Source organism: Pterocles gutturalis, unplaced genomic scaffold (genome assembly GCF_000699245.1).
Source record: "Pterocles gutturalis isolate BGI_N339 unplaced genomic scaffold, ASM69924v1 scaffold37486, whole genome shotgun sequence".
In the NCBI taxonomy this organism is placed as follows: domain Eukaryota; kingdom Metazoa; phylum Chordata; class Aves; order Pterocliformes; family Pteroclidae; genus Pterocles; species Pterocles gutturalis.
In genome coordinates, this window is record NW_010099088.1 from 10,242 (window position 1) to 22,295 (window position 12,054).

The 12,054-nt window shown below is 38.6% G+C and overlaps 1 protein-coding gene across 1 annotated transcript in view; it reads right to left on the reverse strand.

Annotated features, from left to right (window-relative positions):
- PLAA (phospholipase A2-activating protein) overlaps positions 1–10,340 on the reverse strand; it is a 15,205-nt gene extending 4,865 nt beyond the window's left edge. The window contains exons 1-10 of the mRNA XM_010075275.1: positions 10,151–10,340; positions 8,805–8,905; positions 8,603–8,723; positions 8,100–8,267; positions 6,417–6,552; positions 5,749–5,918; positions 4,721–4,878; positions 3,571–3,790; positions 2,426–2,494; positions 742–813 (exon numbers count right to left, since the gene is read on the reverse strand). Of these exons, the coding sequence (XP_010073577.1) occupies positions 742–813; positions 2,426–2,494; positions 3,571–3,790; positions 4,721–4,878; positions 5,749–5,918; positions 6,417–6,552; positions 8,100–8,267; positions 8,603–8,723; positions 8,805–8,905; positions 10,151–10,322 (1,387 nt within the window). The 5' untranslated portion in view covers positions 10,323–10,340. The remainder of the gene's footprint in view (positions 1–741; positions 814–2,425; positions 2,495–3,570; positions 3,791–4,720; positions 4,879–5,748; positions 5,919–6,416; positions 6,553–8,099; positions 8,268–8,602; positions 8,724–8,804; positions 8,906–10,150) is intronic.
- Between the last annotated feature and the right edge of the window lie 1,714 nt (positions 10,341–12,054).

A 12,054-nucleotide genomic window follows, 5' to 3' on the forward strand; every position in this document is an offset into this window, starting at 1 on the left:
AAAAATATCTTTAAAAAAATTGAATGCTTATTCCTTACATTATTTTTACATTCAGGGGTTAAAGCTTAAAGTGGTATTTTCACAAACTGTCCTTCTCTCATGTAAAAATCTACTATATAAATGTAAATTATTAACAGTGATTTCTGAATTACATAAACTAAATACACAGTCATTCACAGGAACGGGTATTCTAGTTAAGATACAAAAAATGGCAAAGGTCATTCTAGAACAAAGATCCCTACTACCCCTGAAATCTTATCTTTTGATCATTTTAATCATTAGCAGGCAAAGGATTTATATATCGGAAGATCTGCAGATATGTCCAAGTTATATCACATGCAATAGTAGCCTGAAATCTCTTTAGAAACAGTAACAAAAAGCTTTAATCATGACCTATCATGATTTCTTAGAATCAGAGGTGAATTAGTGGCTGATTTTGTATAATTTCCATCAACTACATATATTAGTTTCTTAGATCAAAAACATAACTAATAGGAAAACAAAAATCCTCTCAAAACCAAATTACTATCATATATTTTTAAAGCTTCTGTGCATGATTCTTGCATGTAAAGAAAGGCTCTGTGACCCCTATTTTCTGAATCATTTACAGAGTATAAGCAGCTTCAATCTGCTCATTATTTTTAATTAAGTATAAATTTGCATCAATATAGAATCCATGTCAAAGGAAAAACCAAAGCAAAAGATCAGGGATGCTTTTCATTGGCAGGCATCATCTCCTACCTGTATATGGATCAACCCCACCCACTGAAGCTACTGCATTTGATGCTGAACCAGGAACATAGCGACCAGCACCTGAACAGAGACATTAGGCTTTTTAAACACCACCATTGGTAAAGAGGTAGTGTATACCTGTATTTATCTACTTGTTTTCAAACATCACTATTAAAGGTGTTATTTTGCACTAATGGAATTAAAAAGAAGTCTTCAACACTTCCTGAAATTTAATGATTAAATCTATGCATATGTGTGAGGGTGGTGCTGATGGCGATGATGGCATTCACAACCGAAGTGACCCACAGCTGGGAGACATTCTGGCATAGTGTCTGGCACCCACTGGTGCAAAGGCCCTCAGCGCAGCAGGTACCATACCTGTGAAAAGCTCCAGGGGGAAGGCACTGCTGCCTAGGCCTGTCTTCTCCCTGTGCCTGGGGCCAGCAGTGGCCTCTCCTGTGGGATATGGACTCTATTTGCTGCACTGAGGCCTCAGGTGGCAGAGCTGCAGGTCTTTGTGTCTGCACAGACCACAGTTTGACCCACATAAATCAAGGGAGGAGAAACAGCTGGAGATCACAGTGGAACAGAAATGGAGATAGTCAAGATGGGGAAGGCTGAAGGCTGTGGCTTTTGGCAACAGCACAAAGGCTCTGCTCCACCTGTGGATCTGCACCAGCAGAACAGGCTCAGTGCCCTGGCACTGCTGAGGACAAACACTCAACAGGGGGACGCATCAGAGCCAGCTGAGACTGCACCTCCTGCCTGCAAAAAGCAGCAAGGCAAGCAGTAGTGGTGGGAGGCTTCCTCCTGCACATGGTCTGGAGGCACCCCTCTACTGACGTGACCTGATGTCTTGGGAGGTTTGTGTCTGCTGCTGGGGGCCGGGATCCAGTGTGCTGCTGAGAGACTGCCAAGCCTTGCCTGGCCTTCAGACTACTACCTGCTGCTCTTCCACATGGGCATCAATGATACCACCAAGGAAGCCCTGGACTGTATGTAGAGTGATTAGAAGGTTCTGGGGGCAAGTGTGAAGGGCCCAAGGGGTGTTTCTTTGATGGTGACAGCAAAGCAAAAACACTTGAGTAGAAGTGGGCTCATCAAGTGGGTCAGCAGCTTGCTGCACGGCTGGTGTTGCACGCAGGATTTTGGCATCTATTGACTACAGGACCCTCTCTGAGGGGCAAGAGCCATACTAAGCAGGGATGGGATAAGCCTGACAAAGCAGGGCTGGAATGTCTTTGCAAACAGACTTGCTAAACTGGTAAGGAGGACTTACTAGCTACGCCAGGGAGGGCTAGAATCTAAAATTTAGGGTGGAAGGTAGTAATAAAGGTCATGTAAAGAAAAAAGGAATAATAAGGAAAAAAGAAAACTACTTTATTAATATAGCCATTCCTGTGCTGGCCGTGCATATGAGAGTTTGGCAAAACATAAGGTTTAAGACCTTACTCCTCTGCCATAGAGGACAGAGCGACATGAGGCAGACCAGACAGCAGAGGGCTCTCGTCTACCAAAACCCAATCTGGACATGCGTTGACAGTGGAGCAAGTCCACCTTACCAGTCTGTCCACACGACTGCCCAAATGGAGAACCGCAAGAAACAGTGCTCTGCAGCCAATACGGAATGCAACTGAACACTATAAAATACACATCTTATCTCCTTCAAAGAGATATTATGATTTTACATTACCTGTAAATGGATCTGCCGCAGGTATTGTATTTGATCCAGATGAAGAGCCTGGAACATAACGTCCAGCACCTAGTGAAACAGTAAGAAAAGCAATGTCTACTATATACCGCTTGATGTTATTAAAATGTCAATACTTTTCAGACAGAAGCAGCTCAGAAATAAAGCCAAACATAAAATATGTCTTACAGTTTATTGCAGCATTATAAGAAATCTGACCTTATCCACACAGAAGCCCCCTGACGATGAACATATTCTTCCAAATTATTTGAGGGTCACAAATTTGTTTTTTGGGGCATACACATTACACATTTGGACACAGACAAATCAAAACTATGTGTGTAAGTTCAGATGACTGCAGCTCTGTAAGTTACATCGGAGCCTGACTAACAGCCTGTATTCTGATTTCTAGTCCATTGCAAGATTTACCTCAATTGTTTTAATGACATTTTACTCCTAACTTGTCTTTGTGAAACTAGTTGAAATAAGAGTAGTTTATTTTGAGAATGTGATAAGCAGGATGTAATTGATTAACATGGTTTGGCTTATAGTAATTAATTTGTTTTAGTTCCATTTCCTACCTGAAAATGGGTCATTTATGTATTTCACTTAGTTTCAGTTCATTCTCTACATAATTTTTTTGTATTTTATTAGATTGCCTCAACAGCACCTGGACACCTCTTAGAGTAACATGAAAAGTGGAGTTTTCTTCTACTGGAAAAAAAGACTAGACTGAAAAATACAACTGCCTCGATTAAAATTTTGTTGAAAATTTTTTCTAACACTTCCTGAGTTTGTCAAGTTTTCATATTTTTTCTTGTCAGATCTATCTGTGCCTTGCCCTCAATCATTTGAGGACATGGAAGTCCTGTACAAGAAGTACAGGAGCTACGACACTGAAGTCTGCCTGAGCAGACAGTGAGGTGACTGAAAGCTGGCTGAATGGCCAGGCCCAGAGGATAGTGATCACACATCTAGTTGGAGGCCAGTCACTGGTGGTGTACACTCCAGGGGTCAGTTACTGTGTCCAGTCCTGTTCAACATCTTCATTAATGGAAGATGGGCGAGAGTGCACCCTCAGCAAGTTTCCTGATGACACCAAACTGGGAGGAGTGACTGATGTGATCATTTAAGTTTAAAATTCTTACCTGTAAATGGATCTGAAAATTGAGCACTTGTACTCAACAGTGTTTGCCCCTTAGTGTTGTCCATAATAAATTTGGCCACCTGATCCAGAAACATGGGATTCAGATCATTCTTTTGAAGGAAGTTGTATGCGGTCAGCCAAGGATCATCAGTGATGTTATACGGCAGTTTGTATGAAGGCCCACCTTCATTTACATCAATAGTGAAAACATAGTCATACTCCTTTAAGCAGAATAAAAATGAAAACAAATTAGAAGACTGTCAACCCTTTTTACATAGTGATGTATCAAATGCAGACTAATAATGGCCCAGGGCTAAGCTTAAAACTTTAATACTGCTACTTGCAGATTGTATCAATAATCCTCTCCTACACAGGCTGCAAGTAAAAAATACTTGAACCATAACCCTATATTTTCCAGAATTCTCTGTCTCAAGAAGAGCAGGCTAGAACAACTTATGGTAATGTGTCTGCAGATACATTACAAAATAACAGATGCATCAGGTAACTCTCATGGACAGCTCTGGCTGCCTGCAAAGCTATAGGGCAGTCGGATGCCTCAAAAAACTTCCATCTTAAAAGCATACTTCTAATACTAGAAAACAACAAATTCCTAAGGTTTCTTTAAACAAAATAGTAGCTCAAAGGCATTCCTTCTGTGGTGGCACCAGACAGTGACTTTTATGTCTATATTTCAGTAAGGAAACATTTTTCAGATTATCTGTCTTTAGGTTCAGAAATTAATACAGAAGAGGGGTACAGAAAACCTGGTACCTAATATTTTACGTAAGCCTCACATCATAAATCGCAGGTTGACTTCCTTTGGAAAGGAAGTTAAAACATAACTTTTCAAGGCATTAGCAATAAATACTAGAGAACTGGATAATTTCTGTACTAATAGCTTACCTTTCTCCAAAATAATTTGTCTCTCTTGGCTTGCTTGTTTTACAAAATGTGCTCGAAAAGTAATATAGCAAGTAGTACTTACTGACTTCTACCTGTGAGTTTTAATAGATCAAAGATGACAAAGAAGTAGCAACAAATACCTACTTTCTAAATTATATTTTATCTAAGCAAAGACTAGAATACATTTTTAATGGGAAATTAAGCATTTTACTTAGGAAGGAATAAAACCAATTGAAGTTTGCATATACCTTTCCTTCAAATAAAACCTTCCCAGATGTTTGCTGTGTGGCTCCAGAAGAACCAACAACATCACCAATCTTTATCCATCTTGCTTCACTCACACTCCACTGATATGCTTCTACTTTCCCATTATCTTTAATAAGTCGTGTCTGTCCATCTCTTGTTCCTGTAGACAGGAGTGTTTAACAGTTTGAACAAAATCAAGAATACAATTTATTTTAGGAGAGAAAAGAAGTCTTCAAATAGCGCTCAAATTTAAAGATGAATAGATAGTTCATCAACATTTAAAGTCACAGCACAGGATGTCACAATAAGAATAGCAGAAATCTCAACAACAGCATTTTACAGTTACGGTATCTGCCAACAGACTAAGTTGCAAAAGCAGTCCTTAAGTATTTCAAAACTTTACCATTTTCCCAGGGAGATGACAATCAAGAAAGGTGATATTCTCTGCTGGTCTAACATGATGGGAAGCTTCATATGACTGTAAGATTTATGCCACTTGCTGATTAGAGCCAAGGGCTGAGGTCACTGGTTACTTCACCTTTGGAAAAAGTATTTGTCTATTTAAGAGTAATCTTATCTACCACTGCTTCCACTGTATTCTCAGTAATCTCTTGAGTACTTGGAAAGTGTAAAATGAGTCAATAAAGACAAACTATTTTTCAATCCAAAAGCTAAAGCAAAAAAATTTGCATCTACTTTTCTCTTAGGAAAAAAACTACACATGCAGTAGTCCTTTTGCTGATTACATAACTGTCTCATATACTGTTGGCACAGCTGGCATGAGATCCAAAACACCTTGAACACACTGCAGCATCCTGAATTCCCCCTTTTCTTAACTTGTCTCATAAGAGCATTATTTTTTACCATTTTAGTTTACAAAAATCGATATTTAAACTAGAGTCTTGCCTCCAAAGGAATCAATGAAAGGACAGTAGAGCAAAATCAAGCCATCTGAAATTATGGAAAGTTTCAATACTTGAGAGCCAAGATTTGTAAGCATCTCTAACATGACAGAAGTACAATAACTTACCAGGATCCTTAAGATGTTCTCTTCCAGGAAGGTCATCAGCATTAATATCTCCTAAATCACCAGTTTTAGGGTCAATAGATGCTTGGGAAAGTTCATTTTCAAAAGCTTGAATCTCCTCAGCACTTGCCGTACGTTCCAAAGATTCTGTAAACACTCTTATAATTCCATCACTGAATGGAGAGAAAACATTAAAAGATAAATACTATTTTAAATGTCAAAATGATTACACACATTCTAATGGGGACTTCTATGTCATGAGAAACCATCATTATTTTGAACAACCCCTCACAATTATTTTTATGAAAGGAATTTGCTCTCATGCTAAAAACACCTGGAGAAGGACTTAAGCAGGTAACCCTATCTGTACTAAAAAATCCAGGTAGGATATGCCTAGCAAAAGGGTTCTTTATACAGTATTTTAAGTCCATTCTCAGTCTATTCATGGTTTACCACATTCCCACAGAACTTGCTCTACCTCTGCAATTCACATAACAAAAGAATGACTTTTTGAATGAAGTATAGCACATGTTTAAATTTAATCCCCACACACAATTTGATGACTATATTTTTAAATATAGATGACAATTATATCCAAAGTGATGCTTGCAATTTCATCAAGGGTTTGCAGATTTAGACCTAAAAATAGACTGAGAGTAAAACCTGGATACCTTGCACCAACTACGATGTCACCATTGTCTAACACACAGCAGCACCACACAGACTGAGCTGGGAGTCTGATTGTTTGAGCACATTCCCCTTGTTTCCAGATTCTGAGGGATCTGTCCTCTCCAGTAGTTACAAAATCTGAAAAAATAAATACAACTTTTAAAGTACATTTTTAGCCCACTGTGATATTAGATGCCATTCTGCAACAGAGTATCTAAAAATTAGAATAGTAAAAGAACCTTTCTACAATTTAATACTTCTCTCAATTGCAAGAGAGCTAAAAGAAAGCCACAGCATAGCTGAATTCTCAAAAAAAATGAAGTGCATAAATTGCGGACTAAGCAGACAGGCAATGAATGCAATTTTATGCTCAAGACAAACAAAAGATTCCTTCCTCCTTTCAAGACTTTAAACAAAGAACTTTGAACAATTTTGTAAACCATCACTGTTTTATCTTACTTTTAACTACTTGTATAGTTTCATATTTGTTTTAAATTCAGATTTTTTGCAAGGTAGGCCTGCTTTTTCAGGAAACATGCATAAAGCACTCTCAAAAGTCTACAAAGTCCTCTGTTACGAGATACTAATCATTTGGCTTAAATAAGTTTAAAATAGAATTAATTAAACACTTAGCATTAGGACGCAGGGGTCGTAACACAATGTTCTGCAATCTGGTATGCTGTTTGTTTTAGCATTGCTTACATAGCATGAGTAGCTAGATTTGCTGAAGCTTTAGGCTGCAAGCTGTGAACTTGTTACCTAGATATGCTTTCAGCTGGGAGAGAATTAATTCTTAGAAGCTGGTATAGTGCTTGTATTTTCCATTTTTTAGTGTGAGAAAAACATGGATAACACACCAATGTTTTGGTTATTGCTAAGTTGTGCTTATCCTAAGTCTAGGACTTTATGAGTTTCCCATACTCTGCTGAAGAAACACAGACTAGAAGATAAGGAGACAGTAACAGTCAGCAGCAGCTGCAACTCAACAAGACAGACTATTAATGTCCTGCCTGGAGACAGAGAAAGATTCCAATAACATTTTAGAAGACCCCAGACCAGAAATCACTATTGGAGCAAATGGCACATGAAGAGTATGTCAGGGTTGGGTGAATAGATTGTAAGTGTGTAATTGCCCAGGGATTTCTTTGTTTGTGGTCCCTCTCCAGAGGCACCCAGATGGAGCTGTTTTACCAGCTGTACCACATGAATAAATTATTTTTTTATAAGACTTGATACCTGAGACTCTGCTATGGGAAACCTAGAGTTCATACTGCAGGGATAATACCAGACACCTGGAGTACTTTAACACCTCAGTGAGGAATTTTAAGGCATAAGATATAAATGACATACACATCCTCTAATATACATGCACTTTACCTGTTAAACAAATGCGCAAACGTCCCATAGACCACACAAAGGTCACTGACTGGGAATTTCTTCTACAACTGTCTGCAACAGTTAGTTCTGAACCTCTAAACCTCTAACTCTGAAAACAAGTGCAAATAAGTCCCATGTATAAAACTGTCAAGATAAGCTATTTATAATATAAAGAGGAAAGAAAGAAAGAAGTAAATCAAATGCTACCCGAGTTCTTTAGTTGTGGCAGCTCCACAGAACTACAGAATGCCTACCTTGTCATTTCATTTTGGAAGAATGCTGGGTAATAGTCATAAAAACAATCTTACCTCTACATTGAGGGAAGACAGAGATGCTGTATATATAATTTGTATGTCCATAATACACCTGCAGACACTCGCCAGAGATCTGCCATCTTCGAACACTAGCATCATTAGCACAGGAAAGGAATTCCATTTCACTGAGAATAGCTAAACCTCTCACACAATCTTCATGTCCTTTACAAAAGAAAAAAACCTTTAATGCATCTTTTCTTCCATTAGCAGCAGTATACCATTTCTATTTAGCTCACATCTGAATTCTGGCAACCAAGCTTCGTTATGGGAGCAGTTTATAAAAAAAAAAAAAAAAAAAAGCAATTCATTACTCATTCTCTGAAAAAAATCTAATTCTTTTAAAAGTGATGTGATTTCTGGGCACACAACTTGAGGGACCTTAAAAGTCATGCCTAAAAATTGTTCAATTTATCTGCAGTTTTGTGGGGTTTTAATTTTTTTCTTTTTTTAAAAGCACAGATGACCCTGATGAAACAACCAACTGCAGCAACATTTACCAGTGAATGTTCTTTCACATCTGCCTGCCTTCCACAGTTTAATAGTTTTGTCAGCTGAACCAGTCAACATTAATCCCTGTTCAGGTAGTATTTTCACTGCCCATATTGCAGCTGTGTGACCCTGCAAAAAACCAACACTGTTAGACTTCTCAAAATCAGATTCAGAGTACCTACTTTCTATTCATGTAGAGGAACTTCATACCTGTAATGTCATCATACATCTGTCATTCAACCAGACCTTGGCTGTGGTATCCCACGATCCACTTAACAATGTGCCGAATTTCCCAGAAGAAAGGCTGCAAACTGGAATGAATGTTTAAATCATCACTGACAAGTTTCCTGCATTGCCACCAATCTTATACCAGCCATTTAAAGAGATTTATTTAAGGAGATTTACTTGATATTAGAAGCATAGTTAGTGTTGAGGAGTTGGGGGAAGAATAAAGTAGAGCTGTAGTTGCACTGGAACCTAGAAAGGAGCTGCTTAAAAATCTTTTCATCTTAGATTACAAAATTTCACATCTTTTTGCCATTCATATTTTTAAATTTCTCTTAGTACCAGATCTCTTCTCCTCAGCCTAGAATATGTTGACAAGCATGTTAGATCAATAGTCAAGACACAGAGTTAATGCAAAGTTTTAAGATTACAGAGAAAGGCAAGACTTCATCAACCCATATTAATTTATGTCCCCAAGAAGATTCTGTACAAAAAAACTTAGCTCATGTTCTTGGAAGGCAAAATACTGCTACCAAGGAACTGTGGTGACATTTAAAGATTTAGCAAAGAGATAGTCTGCAAATGCTCCAGTAATACACAGGTATAAAACTGAAGACACACAGGTGCTAGTAAGAGTTACTCATAAATTTGCACAAAGAGCTAAGTCATTAACAGAGAGTACCCTGTCTATCCAATAATTTTTAAAAGGAAAGTATGGCCTTGTGGTTTTGCTTCTGTGACTCCACAGTGGGAACTGGACAGTATGCCCAGCTGTTGGGATGGTGTGAGAAGCAGAAAAGGCCTTGGCTCTGTGTAAGCATTGCTCATCAGTAACTAAAACATTCCTGTGTTAGCAACACTGTTTTCAGCACAAATCCAAAACACAGCCCCATACTAGCTACTATGAAGAAAAATAACTCTATCCCAGACAAAACCAGCAGAGCAGTGCAAGTTTGTTTATTTAGGAAGCTCACTTTTTCTACTTTTATCAACTTTGACATAAAAATTAAACTTAATACCCAGAGAACTAAGTTAACTGCTTTTAAAAAATGCAACTCTTGGCAAAAGGGCAGTAATTCTGTAAATTATCTGTTCATATACACAGTAAAAGCTCAAGCATTCATCAGTGTAAAGTTGTAAGTCCGTGCAATGAACTGTCACTGTGTGAACTGAGATTCTAAAATCCTATTTGCAGAGGCCATAATTAAACAGTTTGCTACATTAAATACCAAAGGAAACAAAACAGAGTTTTATAACTTCAACTTAATTTCCACTCTAGCAAATCACATTAACTTTCATGCAACAAACTCCAAAACAAAATTACTACATACCTGTGTTCTTATGACCCTTAAGGACGTAAAGAGGAGCTGGGTTGTCAGCCGTGAAAATGCAAATATTATGATCATTGCCACCAGTTGCAATCAGCCCACGAGGATAGAGGTCACTTGGAGGTATGATGCACACACAAGACACAAAATTTGAGTGGCCACTCATACAGTGCATTTCAGTAAAACTCCTGTTAAGACTAAACATATATGACAATCAGTTCAGAGTCACAATAGAAGCAGTACTTATCTGAGGCACTGAATTACAACAGGTGTTTTACACTCCATCTCTTGAATTAATAACTATGCTTGCATTGTGCTGAATAAATACTATGGATGACCTAGAAAGAATGAAAAACTTAAGAGAATTATATCCAGGCGCTCCAACAGACTTAACAGTATTTAAAGCTTTAGACTTATTTTTTCAGTAATGGTAGGTCTGGAAGGACTTAGTTCTGGTTTTCCCTGCTCATTGGCAAACACTGTGCCCAATTTGATCAGACGTAGTTGCAGTTTGCCTTTATGAACACATATGTATCCCAATACATGCTAAAATAACAGAGCACATAAAAGAAGAAAGTTTACTGCCTGACAGATCTATTCACTGCCTCTTAATGAGGAGTACTGTAGAGGTTTAATAGTTAAATAGATTACAACGGATTCAAGCAGCATCCTTATTTCTTCATCATGATCCAGCCTCAATAGTTATAGCACTACCTGGAAAAAGCTACCTATCCCCTTGCGATAAATGTGTGGGTTGTGGTGGCATTTGTTTGGTTTCGGTTTTTTTTTCCTGGCTGCGTTTGGCTTTCCCCCCCAAAAAAACCCCATACCATATCACACTGCTATCCTTCATACTCTAATGCATGGAAAGCTTGGGATATGTAGGGAAACTCTTCTAAATTTTAAAGCATCTTCTCTTCTGAAAGTACAGTGAACAAATGAAGGCAACGTACCTTCCTGTAAAATTTAAATAACAAAAATAACACACAGCAGTTTGCTTACACATTGAACTCTGACAAATGTAATCCCAGTGTCTACAAAGCAGACAGATAATAATTACTAGTGCTATGTACGACTCTGCGTAAATTGCCCATGTCTGCCTCCCACAGTCCTCAAAAATTACAGTTAGACTTCCTTTCCTGCAACAAATTTCTATCCAACTTAACAAGTTCCTCCCCTTGGGATGAGCAATTTAACAAGACACACTTAATGAGACTAGCATTCCTCCCCTTCAGTTGCAGAGCTATAGAATTCAACTTAAAAAGACATGTGCATTCAGGCAAATTTGCCAGTTTATTGTTTTACTGGAAGGCAGCGGAAAGAATACCCATGCCTAGCAACTTCAGAATACAGTTCACAATTCGAGACTACAGACAAGTGAAGGGATACATCCTGCGGCTTCCTGAAATACACTACAACTCCACCATCTCCTATTCACATTGCTTAGCAGTACCTCTTCTGGTCATGGTATGCTGAAAAATTCACTGAGGGAATTCAACAAGACAAATCTCATAGGAGACAACCCTGCACAACATGAATATCAGAGAAAATACTGGTTGGGTTGGGGTTTTTTTCCCCTTTTCGAGTTCCAACCCCCTGCCACGGGGTTCCATTGAGATCCAGCCCCCACCTCATGCCACCCTCCACTAGACCAGGTTGCTCAAAGCCTCATCCGGCCTGGCCTCGAACACATCCAGGGAAGGGGCATCCACACCTTGGTACCACCTTACTGTCAAAAACGCAGCGTTGTTACTTATCAGGATTATTTTGGTACTGAACACCAAGAGGTGGAAACAACATTAACACCACTGGAAAAGAGACGCCCAGATTTACAGATATCATCAACGTCTGTGAAAGCACGCTAAAAATATCGACACACAGTTTGAGCTCGTACAGCCCTTCCCAAA